The following is a 13,951-nucleotide window of genomic DNA, read 5'->3' on the forward strand; positions in this document are numbered from 1 at the left end:
CATTTTTTTTTTTTTTGAAAGAAATGCAGAAAATTGCATTAAAAGTAAAGAAGAAAAGCAATTACAAACAACTCAAGTAACACCGAGAGCACTACATTCCTCCTTCAAACAATACAAGAATGAAGGAGGAATATAATCAAAATGAAGATCATCACATAAAAAAGAACCATCCAAAGCCAAATTAGCGCATATATCCGCTAATTTGTTACCATATCTACTAGAACAAGAAAAAAAAAACTTTCTTAAAATCAAGTAAAAATGCCAAATCATCTTCAATTACTCTACTAACCTTCCATCTCTTGACCGACCTCTGAAGTAGTATAATGATATTAAAGTTGTCTCCTTCGATGATTACTCCTTGCGCTTCAAACATCTACTCTTGATTCACATTTTTCAGATACAACACCGCTACCATCTCCAACTGAGCTGCATCCCAGTGCAAAAGCTGATAACCAAAGGATATCAGAAATCTCCCATTGCCGTCTCTTGCAACACCACCAATACCAGCTATATTGTTCTTCTTGATAGCTGCATCTACATTAATTTTTATCCAGCTAGGAGGAGGGGGATGCCAATGAAAAAATAGCAAATACTGGTTAGCATTCCAGTAATCCGGCTAAAAATTTAAGAAGTTACTCCTAATAGCATAGGAAACAGTATTAACAGCTATAGAATTATCGGATTCTTCTTTATCACCTTGCACCAATCTGCATCTGCTCTTCCAAACCAGCCATACAGTTGTACAAAAAAGATTTGCAACAAGAGCATGCCTACCCAGAAAACTCTTGATTCCGACCATACATTCAGCAAAGCTATTAAAAAATGGAACTTGAAACCCCCAGTTATTCAATAATAAAATAACATTCCTTAGTTAGAACATCTGCCAACAATATGGTTATTATTTTCCTCCTCCTCACATCCCCTTGGACATTCATAACAAGTAATCAACTTTCTACTCACGAGAAAGGAATAAGTAGGAATAGTATTATTACAAACTCTCCACCAAAATAATTCAATAATTGGTTTCAACTTCAACTTCCTCATCCAGTTCCACTGGGTATTCTTCTCCTCATGATCCATAGCAGCTATAGAAGCCAACGCCGTAATTGACTTACCTTAAAATTTAACAATTAATTCCAACTGATCACTTTGCCTGCTGTCATCAATCGGTATATTAGAAATGAGCTCAATCAGCTGAGCTCCAAATGCTTCTTTCAACTTATGAAAATTCTCATGGCCATCAGTAATGAAGGAGCTAAGAGTGAATTCTGAATAATTCTGAACATTAACAAATGTAGGCCACTTAGCAATACATTTATCCAATATCCATGAATCATGCATCCAATTGATTGATTCTCCATTGTAAATCCTCCATCTAACCACGTTTCTAAGAAACTTAGCCCCCATAGTAATGATTTTCCATGCAGGTGAGCACCCAACCTTCACAGAAGAGGACCAGATATCTTCTCTATATTTAACTCTCAAAATCTGATTCAATAAAGAATTGGGATTGCTATAAAAGTTCCAAGCAAATTTGACCCGTAATGGACCAACTCTCGATATAGCCGAAAATAAGCCTCTACCACCTTCACATTTCGGCTTACAAAGTAGGATCCAAGAAACATAATGAATACCAGCATTACCATCCCCCTTCCTCCATAAGAAACCTCTACACATCTTATCAAATTCCATCAAAATGCTCAAAGGAACAAGAGAAAGAGAAGACAAGAATAAAGGTAGAGATAAAAAAGCTGATTTGACAAGGACCAATCTACCTTCCAAAGAGATGCTCTTAGTACCCCATGTATTCAGCTTACAAGATGCTGATTCAAAAAGGTTCTCGAAATCCGAAGGCCCCGACCTCCTCAAAGTCATTTTAACACCAAGATAACTGAATTCCTTAACTTGTTTAAAGTTAAGAAGTTTAACAACCTTCTTTTGAATTCTTCTCCCTGTATGTTTACCAAACAAAATCATGGACTTAGAGTAATTAACTTTTTGCCCTATCCAATCACAGTATTTGTTGGTGATCCTCCTCAACTCCTTAACTTCCTTCACCTTGGCCTCCGAGAAAATTAAGATATCATCCGCAAAAAGTAAATGAGATACCTTAAGGGTTAACCGAGAGACAGAGACACCCCTACTAATCCTTGAACAAAAAGCATCAGAAAGAATTTGTGAGCACAAAATAAAAAGAAAAGGGGATAAAGGGCACCATTGCCTAAATCCACATTTTCCATCAATCCAATCAATCTTCTTTTCATTAATCAAAATGCAGAATTTTGGATTGAGCACGCACTGCAATAAGAGTTTCATAAACTTAAAAGGAAACTTGTAATGAAGGAGGAATTGCCTTAAAGATTCCCAACCCAAGCTATCGTACGCCTGCTCCATATCCAACTTGATTGCTAACAATCCTCCTCTAGATTTGGACCATCTGAACTTATTAAAAACCTCTTGAGCCATAAGCACATGATCAGACAAAGAACGGCCTCTCACAAAGGCCGCTTGATCCACCGAAATGATCTTATGAATAACCTTCGCCAACCTGTTCAAAAGCATTTTAGCTATAATTTTATATATAGTCATGCAAAGACTATTAGGCCGGAAATAACTCTTTACATGCATTAGGTAGGAAACTAATTAAAGCAGAAATGGTTAATAAAATACTTCGTTTCTTACCTACTACTTATGATAATAAAATAACTATAATTACAGAGTTTAAAGATTTAAACATTTACTTTATTGACAATCTTCTTGGATCACTTATTGCTTACGAGCAAGGGGTGAGTCAAAGAAAGATTGATGCAGGTGAACCACGAAGGGAGAAGAATATAGCACCGAAAGTGGAGGAGTCAGAGAGTGAACTCTCACAACCTGAGAATGAAGACTACATCGCACTGATGACTAGACAGTTCAGAAGCTTTTTGAAGAGGAAGCTAAAGAGACGCCAACAATAGAATCGAGGTAAATTTAATAAAATGTCAAGGTTTCAAATGATGTTATTTGTTATGAGTGTAGGAAACCTGGACATATTAAGCCAGATTGCCCAAAACTCAAAGCCACTCCTAGCAATGAGAAAGTAGAGGAGAAACCTATTGTGAAGATGGGCAAGAAGAAATTCCAAAGAGTTTTTTGGGCGGACTCAGCTTCAGACTCGTTATAGATTGGAAAGGAAGAGGAAGTCACTAATCTAAGCTTAATGGCCGATAATCTATATCAGTTAGATCAAGAAGAGGTATGTGACTTATCTTATAATAAACTTTTTGATGTCTCTGAATGCATACATGATGTACATAGAAAGTTAAAGAAAATGCATGCTAGTCTGAACTTAGAATTTCGTGAACTACAAAGAGAAAAGGATATCCTTAGGAAAGATCATACTTTAATTGATAACAACCATATAAAATTGCTTGATGAGTTTGATGATTTGAATAAGAACCATGAAAACATAAAATCATCCTATGTAGAACTTGAAAAAGAATTTCAAGATTTTAAGGATGAATCTCATAGCAAAATATATCGAATAAATTATACAAATCAAATTTTGGAAGATATGAATTCATTTTACAAAGTGAAAATTAAAGCTCTCGAGGATAATAGGATACCCCAAGACTTAATGATTTCATGAATCCTATTTTGTATCCTAAATTTATACAATCCCTGGATAGACATAAGAATAGTATAAGACTTAAGAATCCATTTTTGGGAGTCAAATGTAATAAGTGTGGAATTTTTGTACGTATATCTCACACATGTACATTTAAGAAGAAAACCCATTTGGTGTGGAGACCTATAATGCATAAACCTAGACATAACATACATGCATTTATTTATAATTTGCAAAAAGGTGAATCCAAACTTATTTGAGTTCCAAGTCTAATGTTTGATAATTTTGCAAAAATGCTCTCACACAAGGTCTCGTGAGAGCATATGGTACCAGGACAGTAGTTTCTCAAAGCATATGACTGGAGATTCTGATCAATTCATATCGCTGGAAGCCAGTAGTGGAGGCAGGGTTATACTTGGAGATAACACCACAAAGAAAGTGGTTGGGTCAGGTATGATTGGAAATCTTAAAAACTTTTTTATTGAAAATGTATTACTTGTAGAAGGCTTAAAGTATAATTTGTTAAGTATTAGCCAGCTATGTGATAAAGGATACTGTATAAAACTTTTCCCTACTGGCTGTATATTAAGCCTAAATGGTAATGATGTTTTGAATGGTATACAGGTAAACAATGTGTATATACTAGACTTGAATTGCATTAAAACTCCTACTGCTTTTTATTTAAAAACTATTTCTAATGAATCATAGCTTTGGCATTGAAGACTTTGTCACTCCAGCATGAAAAACCTTAGGAGGATTACTCCAAAAGAACCTAATGAAAGGTATATAAAAATTAGACTTTATTAAAGACCACCTATGTGATGCATGTCAATTAGGAAAATAGGTAAAATCATCTTTTTAGTCCAATAAGGATCTTATAACTAGTAAACCGTTGGAGATATTACATATGGATCTTTTTGGACCCGTTGGAACTGTAAGTCTAGGAGGTAAGGTATACAAATTTGTTATTGTGGATGATTATTCTAGATTCACATGGGTTAGATTTCTAAATTATAAGAGTGAATCATTTGAAGAGTTTAGAAATTTTTTGACTTGTATTCAAAGGAAACTATGATATGAGATTATGACAATTCAAAGTGATCATGGTGGAGAATTTGAGAATGAAAAATTTGAGGATTTCTGTAAGGGGAAAGGAATTGATCACAACTTTTCCGCACCATAACCACTCAGCAAAATGGGATAGTCGAAAGGAAAAATAGAACATTAATAGAAGCCGCCCAAGCCATATTGGCAGAGTATTCACTTCCTAAATATTTTTGGGCCAAGGCGGTTAACACTGCATGTTATGTTCTGAATAGGGTGAATGTGAGATCAAACTTAAATAAAACACCCTCTGAGTTACCAAAGGAAAGAACACCTAAATTTTCACATTTGCATGTCTTTGGATGTAAGGTGTTCATTCATAATAATAGAAAATCTGCCTTAGAAAAATTTGATCCAAAATCAGATAAAGGAATTTTAATTGGATACTCAAGTGTTGGAGAATCTTATAGAGTATTCAATAAAAGAACTTTGGTAATTGAGGAGACCACACATGTTATTTTTGATGAATCTAGAATTTTGGAAGAGCCAATTGTTGAAGAAGATGAGATAGAAATTAACTCCCAAAAGATTGAGAAAGTTAATTTGAAAGAAAATTTGGAGGTAGAAATCCTAGTGCCTAAAAATTTGAGATTTTTTAAAAATCAACCAATGGAATTTATTATAAGAGAACCTAGTGAGGGTGTTAGGACTAAGCATGGACTAAATAAAGAAGTCAATCATTCAGACTTTATTTCAAAGATAGAACCCACAAATATTGATCAAGCACTTTTGGATGAATTTTGGATATTGGCTATGTAAGGAGAACTAAATCAATTTGTAAGAAATGAAGTTTGGAAATTAACTACAAGGCCAAAGGATCAAAGTGTAGTTGGAAATAAGTGGGTATTCAATAACAAAATGAATGACTCAGGAGCAGTCATAAGAAATAAGGAAATATTGGTGGCTAAGGGGTATAATTCGATTGAAGGGATTGATTTTGAGGAAACTTTTACCCCTATAGCTAGACTTTAAGAAATTAGGGTTTTGTTAGCCTTTGCCTATTTTATATGATTTAAATTGTATCAAATTGATGTTAAAAGTACCTTTTAAAATGGGGTAATTCAAGAGGATGTTTTTGTAGAACAACCTCCAGGGTTTGAAAATTTTAAATACCCAAATCATATTGTCAAATTGGAAAAGTCATTAATGGATTGAAACAGGCACCTAGGGCTTTGTATGAGAGGTTGAGCACCTTCCTATTTGACAAATCTTTTGAAAAGGAAGTGTGGACATAATTCTATTTTTAAAGAAATTGGGAGAGGATATACTCATTGTACAAATTTATGTTGATGATATCATCTTTGGATTTATAAATAAAAATCTTTATGATGAATTTTCTAAAATAAAGAGTAGTGAATTCGAGATGAGTTTAATGGGAGAATTGAGTTTCTTTCTAGGTTTTAGCATTATGCAAATTGAGAATGGCACATTTCTTAGTTAGTCAAAGTATATTAAGGACATCCTCAAAAATTATGAAATGGATAATGCTAAACATGTTAGTACACCTATGAGTTCCTCGGTTCAGTTGGATAAGGATCCTAAGGGAAAATATGTTTATCAAAAGAAATTTAGAGGAATAATTGGATCTTTACTTTACTTGATAGCTAACCAACCCGATATCATATTTAGTATTTGCTTATGTGCTAGATTTCAATCAGATCAAAAAGAATCACATTTGACAGTAGTGAAAAGGATTTTAAGGTATCTGTTCGAAATGCAAAACTTAGGAATTTGGTATCTTAAGTTTAGCTCTTCATTTGAAATAATTGGAAATTTAGATTCAGATTTTGCATATTCTAGGGTTGATAGAAATAGTACTTCTGGAACATGCCAATTCATTGGAAATTCTTTAGTCTCTTGGTCCAGTAGAAAATAAAATTTAGTAGCCTTATCTACTGCTGAAGCTCAATACATTATATTAGAAAGTTGTGTGGCACAAGTACTTTGGTCGAAATAATAGTTGATTGATTTAGGATTAATTATAGGCACTATTCCCATTTATTGTGATAACACTAGTGATATTTGCATTTCTAAAAATTCTAGTCAACATTCAATAACCAAACACATAGACATCAGGCATCATTTCATAAGCGGTCATGTATACAAAAGAGAAATTGAACTCGTTCATGTTACAACAGAAAATCAACTTGTATATATTTTTACAAAACCACTAGCCTTTGATACTTTCAGTACATTAAGAATAAGGCTTACTGTGATTGATTTGAATGCTTAATTAAAATGATTCTGCAACATTGATGTGTGTTTTTGTTAGTGTGTTGTATGACTTTTGATTTTGTGATTTTCTTTATAAATTTTTTTTATTTTTTTGTTCATGTTCGATTTTGCAAACTTCTGTTTATTTTATTTTATGTTCTCTCACATCTAGATTCATGATTTTGAATGTTGACTTGGAAATTAGAGTGTATATCATTTGTACGAAATTAATTTCATACGGGATGAAGCGTGTAGCATATTAACTGTCGATTTGAACGGTTTGCATGCAGTTTTTCAGTTTTCATATCACCATTCATTTGTACAATCATCACGATCATCCAAACGATATATATTTAATCATATGTACGCATGTAGATGGTTATACATATAAGATCAATTTATTTATTTCTGATTGTACGTACGAACGTTCAGCTTGTACATATGAACTTGTGGCGATTCAATGTAGGGGACGTTTCAAACTGTCATTAAAATGATCTTAAAACATTGATCATCCCGGACGAACACCTATTCATCTATACGATCATTTTGGTCAAAAGTCTGTACGAAAGTATGCCTCGTAACTTATATGCTTACGAAAAGCCATTTCTTTTTTGGACCCATTCATTCTTCCATACAAAATATTTTTTGTACATACGAACCCAAATTCATACATGATGAAATTTTTTTGTTCGTATGAAACAATCATTTTCTCTTTAAATTGGAAGGTTGTTAACTCAAATTTCATCCCCCTCAAAAATCACTTTCAATATTCAATTCTCCTAGATTTTCTCCATGGCTAGTTCAAGCAAAAGAGAAAGGTTCTTGCTAACAGACCCCCTAAAATTTCAAGAGGTAACTTTCTGTCCAAAGCAAATGAGGAGTCCTTCCCTAGATTCACATCCACCAAAATCACTCCCTCTAGAGTCCTTCTCCAAGAATAACTCACTTTTAAGGTAATGCACCTTTTCTCTTCCACCCAGTTTGGTCTTATTCTGACTCTGATCCATCTCTATAACAAGGAGACTTTCCACTACTTCCTTGCCAATTTGACCTTGAACTCTAACCAAACTGTGATTAGATCGTATGTTTTTAAGAAGAAAGTGGAGATCACTAAAGAAGACTTAGGAATATTTTTGAACTTAAGGTCTCAAGGAATTAGAGCCCACACTTTCACCTCCTCCACCAACTTTGACTGTACTGAAATAAATCAAGTCATTAGAGGATGTAGTGAAGCAAGTCATTTTCTTAAGGTAGCCTCTCTTAACCGTAATGCTCATATCATCCAGAATATTCTTCGCACTTCCATTATTCCTAAAGCTAGTGATAGAGTAAATATCACACCTCTTCTTTTTACAGTGACTTATTTGATTATGACAAGCCAACCAATAGATGAATCCCAACTGATCATTGACTACTTTTATGGACTTTCTGAGATTGGCCATGTCTCTCACAAGAGGAAGAAAAATATAGCCTTAGGACATCTTGTTACCTATATTTTAGAGAAGAAATATGACCTAGTCCATCCAGTTCACAATCTAGAAGAGCTGATCTACTACAATGATGGATCTTTCTGAGCAATCTTTAATAAAGATCCACATGTAATAAGTAGTGACTCAGAGGAGGAAAGAAGAGGACCTCCGTCTGAACCATCTGGTATTCTAAAATTTTAGGATATGGTCCAGCGATTTGATCGGCTTGATAGTCATTTTGATCAATGTTTTGATCAAATTGAAACTCATCTTCAATAGAAGGACTATCAACATCAGTAGGATATGGATTGGGTTAGAGGTTAGTTTGATTCAGTTAACACAAATATGGCTATTATGAGTAACTATTTCAACTTCTTCAACCCTCCTCAGCCTCTTCCAAATCAGGGTCCTTCAAAGTGATGATTGTATTTCTGTTTAATTCTTTGTACCATATGTGATGTTGTGTGATTATTAGCTATTTTGTTTTTATGTTTTATGTCATGTTATGTAATGTTTTGTGTTGTTAGTTTTTATTTAGTGTTTTAAAAAATACGTTTATTGTTATCAATCGTACTCGATGTAATATCTTTTATTATGATATCAATAAAAGCTATCCTATCTTGGTTTAGTGTTTTTTATTTCATTTCTACAATATGTATTAGCCTATATGATCATCCTTCAAATATTTGACCTTACAAGTGTTATATCTCAAATTGCAACATAAAATTAAATTCATTAAAAAAATCTATTTTTTCAGAATTTAAGTTATGATTATAACTTGATCTAGTTAAAAATGTCAATCTCATGTCTCTTACTAGAATAATATAATTTTTATATTATTATTACAATTATGACATTTTCTTATTTTGTATTTCTCTTATCAATATAAATATAATTGTACTTAGAGAAATTTAATATTTTAGATTATTGATTTTGGAAAGATCAAGATTACACTTGAAAATGTACAAATAAACAAAATATCAAAAGAATGCGCAATGGTTTGCAAATTGAAAAAGAAGCACAAAATTAGCCCAGAAATACAAAAGATGCACAAAATGTGCCACAAATATCGAAAAGATGCGCAAAGCGCCACAAGTGATAATTGATTCTTTCCCTAATCTTATAATCTTTTAATTCGAATTAATCTTCTGTATGATTTTATTTGATATTGAAATTTGAAATATATAAATTTTACATTCATCTACTTTGTAATGATTTTGTTTATCTCATTATCTAAACTGATTTATATTTTTGATAATTTTTTCTTGTTTATATTATATCTCTTCTTAAATCATATGAATCCTTCTATTTCTCTAATAAACTTTTTTTTTATTTACAAATATATCTCAATCTCTTTCAAAAGATCAACTATCCAAGGCTTTTTATATGACTTCTAACATTTCTGTATTGTTCTATTTCTTCTTCTCTTTTTGTTGTTGTCAAAAAGGGGGAGAAAATATTATTCGTATTCATAACTATCGTTGTATTTGTTTTTTGCATTTGTTTTATCGTTGTTTTTTGTGTGTGTTTAAGTGATTGTGTATTAAAATTTTTAAAACAATTTTTTTTTTATGTTCAAATGCCCCTTATTCTCACATGCTTATTAATTCAGGGGGAGTTTAGGAGATACTTAGAAATTTGAAAATTTTACAAATAATAAATATTTTACCATCATCAAAAAGGGAGAGATTGTTAAGAGAGTTGCTACTTAGCATTTTGCATGCTTTATATTCTTGCAACTTGTTATTTTGATGATTCCAAATATTATTGTATTTGTTATTAATTTCTTCTAACACATTTTGGAAGAAGTGTTTTTGGCTCTTGTCTGTTCTAAAATTTTAGGGAAATCATACTCCAGATTGTTGAAGACTTCAAACAAAGATCTAATTATATATTTTATATTTTGGAGTCTATATTTTATTCATTTTTTGAGTCAAAGAGAGTGTGATTGTAATTGAGTAACTAAGCACACACACACACTGGGATAGATCTTTAAAAGTCAAAATTTCTTATATTGATCGTATGAGATAATCAGGTCAATTATACCCCTCGATGAGCAATGGAGCGAACAGCAAGTGAGAAAATTTTCTAAGTCCTGATCGTCCAGACGAATTGTCTCATTTGTCCCTGGACGATGTCCTCTAGATTCTTCCTTTAAACTGTTTGTCCAGACGAATTATCCCATTCGTCCCTGAACGATGTCCTCTAAATTCTCACTTTGAACTGTTCGTCCAAACTAATTGTTCCATTCGTCCCTAGACGATGTCCTCTGGATTCTCATTTTGTATTGTTCGTCTAGACAAAAATGTCTTATTCATCCCTAGATGATTTCCTCTGAATCCATGACTTAATTAATCATCCAGATGAATTATTCCAATCATCTCAGGATGATGTTCTCTAGACCCATGACTTGAACTAATCGTCTAGATGAACTTGTACCTTCATCCCAGGACGATGTCCTCTGTTCCTTAAACTTTTGGACCATCCTGCAGTTATCTTCAAACGAAGTCTAGAAATAACTGTTCATAGCGGATGAACTATATTTGTATGGGATAATGATTGGTTACAAATTCATTTCATACAAATGCACATTGATTTCGTACACAATAGTTTTTACACTATTCGTACGTACGAATTATGATTGTACGGGATGATCAAGTGCGTACATAATTAAAAAATTGTAGTTTTTGGACGGTTTTTCATGTCTTTCGTATAAAAGGTCCAATTAAAACTATCTTGTAATCTTTTTGTTCACTGGTCTTCGTTCAAACTGAAGAGAGATTTAAGGAGAGAGTGTGAGAGAGTATTTGAAGGAGATTTCTTACTACTGGTGCTTAAAGTGTTCACTTGATACTCGAAGGTAAGGATCTTCATTTGTGAATTGTAATTACTTCACTCTTTTCTCTAGTCCTTCTAGATTTCTTGTGAGAAGATCTTGTCAAGGAGATCCCGTTTTTTGCCGACACTCGAGGAGTGTGAACAGCGGGAAGGTTCTCTGCCTAAACTTGGAGAAGTGTGAAAGGATGAAGGGTTCTCTACCCACACTTGGAGAGTGTGAAAAGATGAAAGGTTCTCTACCTACACTTGGAGAGTGTGAACAGCGGGAGGTACTCTGCCTACACTTAGAGGGTGTAAAAGGATGAAATTTCTCTGCCGCACCAGGTAGTGGTGGAAGAGAGTTTTTGTGAAGGCTTCTTTGCCTTGTTATGGGGGTAAAAGGAGAGACACTAATTAGTAATAATGCAATACCTGAAGTGGGAGACTTCAGGGAGTGGATGTAGGTCGTGTTTGACCGAACCACTATAAATCTTATTTCTTTTTTATTTTTCACTGCTTATTTACTTTACTGTTTCTGTGTGATTTGTTGTTGAAAAATCTATTTCATAAACTTCATTAAAAAGTTTGAATCAATTTAAAATTTTAAGAGGAAAATTTTTTAAAAATTATCAATTCACCCCCCCCCCCTCTTGGTTAGCCGCTGGGACATAAACTTAGGTCTAACAACCTAATTCATAATCAACAAGTATCAACATTATTCTCATAAAGATTTAAAATTTTGGAAAGATCATTGTGTAATTGCTAGAGATATTATAAGTAAAATTTATTTTAAACTAGATGCCAATCTTCAGTATCTATTTTCTAGGATCCTTTGCTTAATGGAAAAGCTCTTCAGGAACCCCTTTTGTCTTATGAGGCTTCTTTACTCAATGATAACAAAGTTGGGAAATGGATTAATAATGATAAATGGGACATTCCTATGTATATTCAAGAAGATATTGCTCTGGATATTTCTAGAATTTTGATTCATAATCAGGTTACTTCTTATATAGTTTGGGATAAGGTAAATTATCATATTTTTAAGAACTTTTATTCTATGTTCTTTATTAATTTTAATAAGGTGGATTGGTTTAAATTTGTATGGAATAAGAGGTATGCTTTAAGATATTCTTGCTTTATCTGGATGGCTATGTTAAATAGGTTGAAAACTATGGATCTTTTAATTAAAAGAAATATTATTGTGTTTGTTTGTTATATCCTTTGTAATAAAGGGCCTGAATGTCATAGACATTTATTCTTTAAATGTGATTTTTGTTTTTTTATTATTTCTAATTTTGTACATGGGCTAAATTTCTTTATGCTTAGACCGAATCTTATGCCAAATTTTTAAATTTATTTGGAATTCTAATTAGAATGCTGATGCAAAATTTCTTTTTCTTCTATATACTTGCTGCACTCTTTTTTTCTGGAAAGAAAGAAATTACTGAAGGATGGATAATAATTTTAGCATTCAGAATTCTATTTGTAAGATTATCAGGTATGCAATTCAAGCTAAAGTTCTTAATTGAGCTTCACAAAATCAAACAGTTTATTGTTTAATGTGGCTTTTTTTTTTTTTTGGACAACGACATTTAGGCATCTTCTATTTTTTAATATTATTTTGGAAGACTGGATTGGAAATCAAATTAATTTATCTAGATGGTTGGGTCTAGCAACCAAGTAAATTTTTATCTATAAGGTTTTGAGGAAGGATTTCCCTTTTTATTGAATCCTTGTTGTAGGGGATTTTTTATTTTTCTTTGCAGTTGGTTCTGTTGGTTTATTGTTTTGTGCAGGATGAGAGGTTGTTGTCTAGATGGCTTGAGTATTGGGTTATTTGGATAGTTACTGCATAAGTTTTTTGACATTTTTCTCTTAATACGGGTGTTGTTGGGAAGATCATAGGTACTGGAGGAGCAGTTGTTGTTTGAATGGCTAGAGTTGTTCTTTTGGTTTTGGCTTTTTGGATAGGATGTTATTTGGGGAGTCTGTGCTGTGATTTGGATTATTTAATGGTTCAGTTGCTTCTTTAAGTGTTTGACTTGGTGCATAGTTTGGTTCTTGAATCTGCTATTTGGAGTGGGTTTTTGGGAGCTTTTATTTGTGTTTTTTAGGCTTTGAGTTGGTTTTTAGTGGCCCTCCATATCCATTTTTGAAGAATGGATGATTTTTTTTATTTTTTTCTCCTATTTTTGGAGTTGGTTTCTTATAAGGTTGGGTTGTAGGTTTTTTTCTTTTTTTTCTTACAATTCTAAGTTATTGTAACATTTAATTTCTGGAATAAATTTGGGCATTTGCGCCCTTAATTTTCCAAAAAAAACAAAATTTCCTCACTTGCCTAGATTTAGGAAAATTTACATAAAATTCAAAATAAATGCCCTATAATCTAAAATAACTATTTTCTTTACATATTTATGATCACTAGTAATATTGATATTCAAACTAATGATTCAAAATGAGAAAATAGATTTTAATAATTATGTTAATAAAATGCCCCAATAAATTAAATTATCGTATTAAATAAAATCATAGTTCTACTTGACTTTAAAGTTAATGATATTAGCAAGGCATCAAATATATCTCGTATGAAAAATTTCATTAGAATTGGATTTAACTTTTCTTGAAAAAAAATATGTTTAGTAAATGATATAATAAATAAAAATATATATTAAATGAGATATTTTTGTTTTGTTTCTTGTTATTTCTTTCCTCTAAATGCCCTTCCATATATTTTGTT

At 32.4% G+C, this 13,951-nt stretch overlaps 1 protein-coding gene across 1 annotated transcript; it reads right to left on the reverse strand.

Moving 5' to 3' along the window:
• Nucleotides 1-373: 373 nt before the first annotated feature.
• On the reverse strand, nucleotides 374-2,562 carry LOC110115877. The gene is made up of 5 exons (XM_020849276.1): nucleotides 1,776-2,562; nucleotides 1,605-1,669; nucleotides 1,154-1,488; nucleotides 665-812; nucleotides 374-616 (listed from the first exon to the last, which is right to left on the reverse strand). The coding sequence occupies exons 1-5, from the start codon at nucleotides 2,560-2,562 to the stop codon at nucleotides 374-376; spliced, it is 1,578 nt and encodes a 525-aa protein (XP_020704935.1).
• Nucleotides 2,563-13,951: the final 11,389 nt, after the last annotated feature.

This window comes from Dendrobium catenatum, unplaced genomic scaffold (genome assembly GCF_001605985.2).
Source record: "Dendrobium catenatum unplaced genomic scaffold, ASM160598v2 fragScaff_scaffold_414, whole genome shotgun sequence".
Taxonomy (NCBI): Eukaryota; Viridiplantae; Streptophyta; class Magnoliopsida; order Asparagales; family Orchidaceae; genus Dendrobium; species Dendrobium catenatum.

Bases quoted from the DNA above. Each gene is read 5' to 3' on its own strand.
- LOC110115877 (XM_020849276.1), bottom strand. From the start codon at position 2,562: ATGCTTTTGAACAGGTTGGCGAAGGTTATTCATAAGATCATTTCGGTG. The intron at 1,489-1,604 runs GTAAGCCGAAAT...TTATTGAATCAG, and splicing joins TGTTTCTTGGATCCTACTTT to ATTTTGAGAGTTAAATATAG. The intron at 617-664 runs GTTAATACTGTT...TTAAATTTTTAG, and splicing joins AATCCGATAATTCTATAGCT to CCGGATTACTGGAATGCTAA.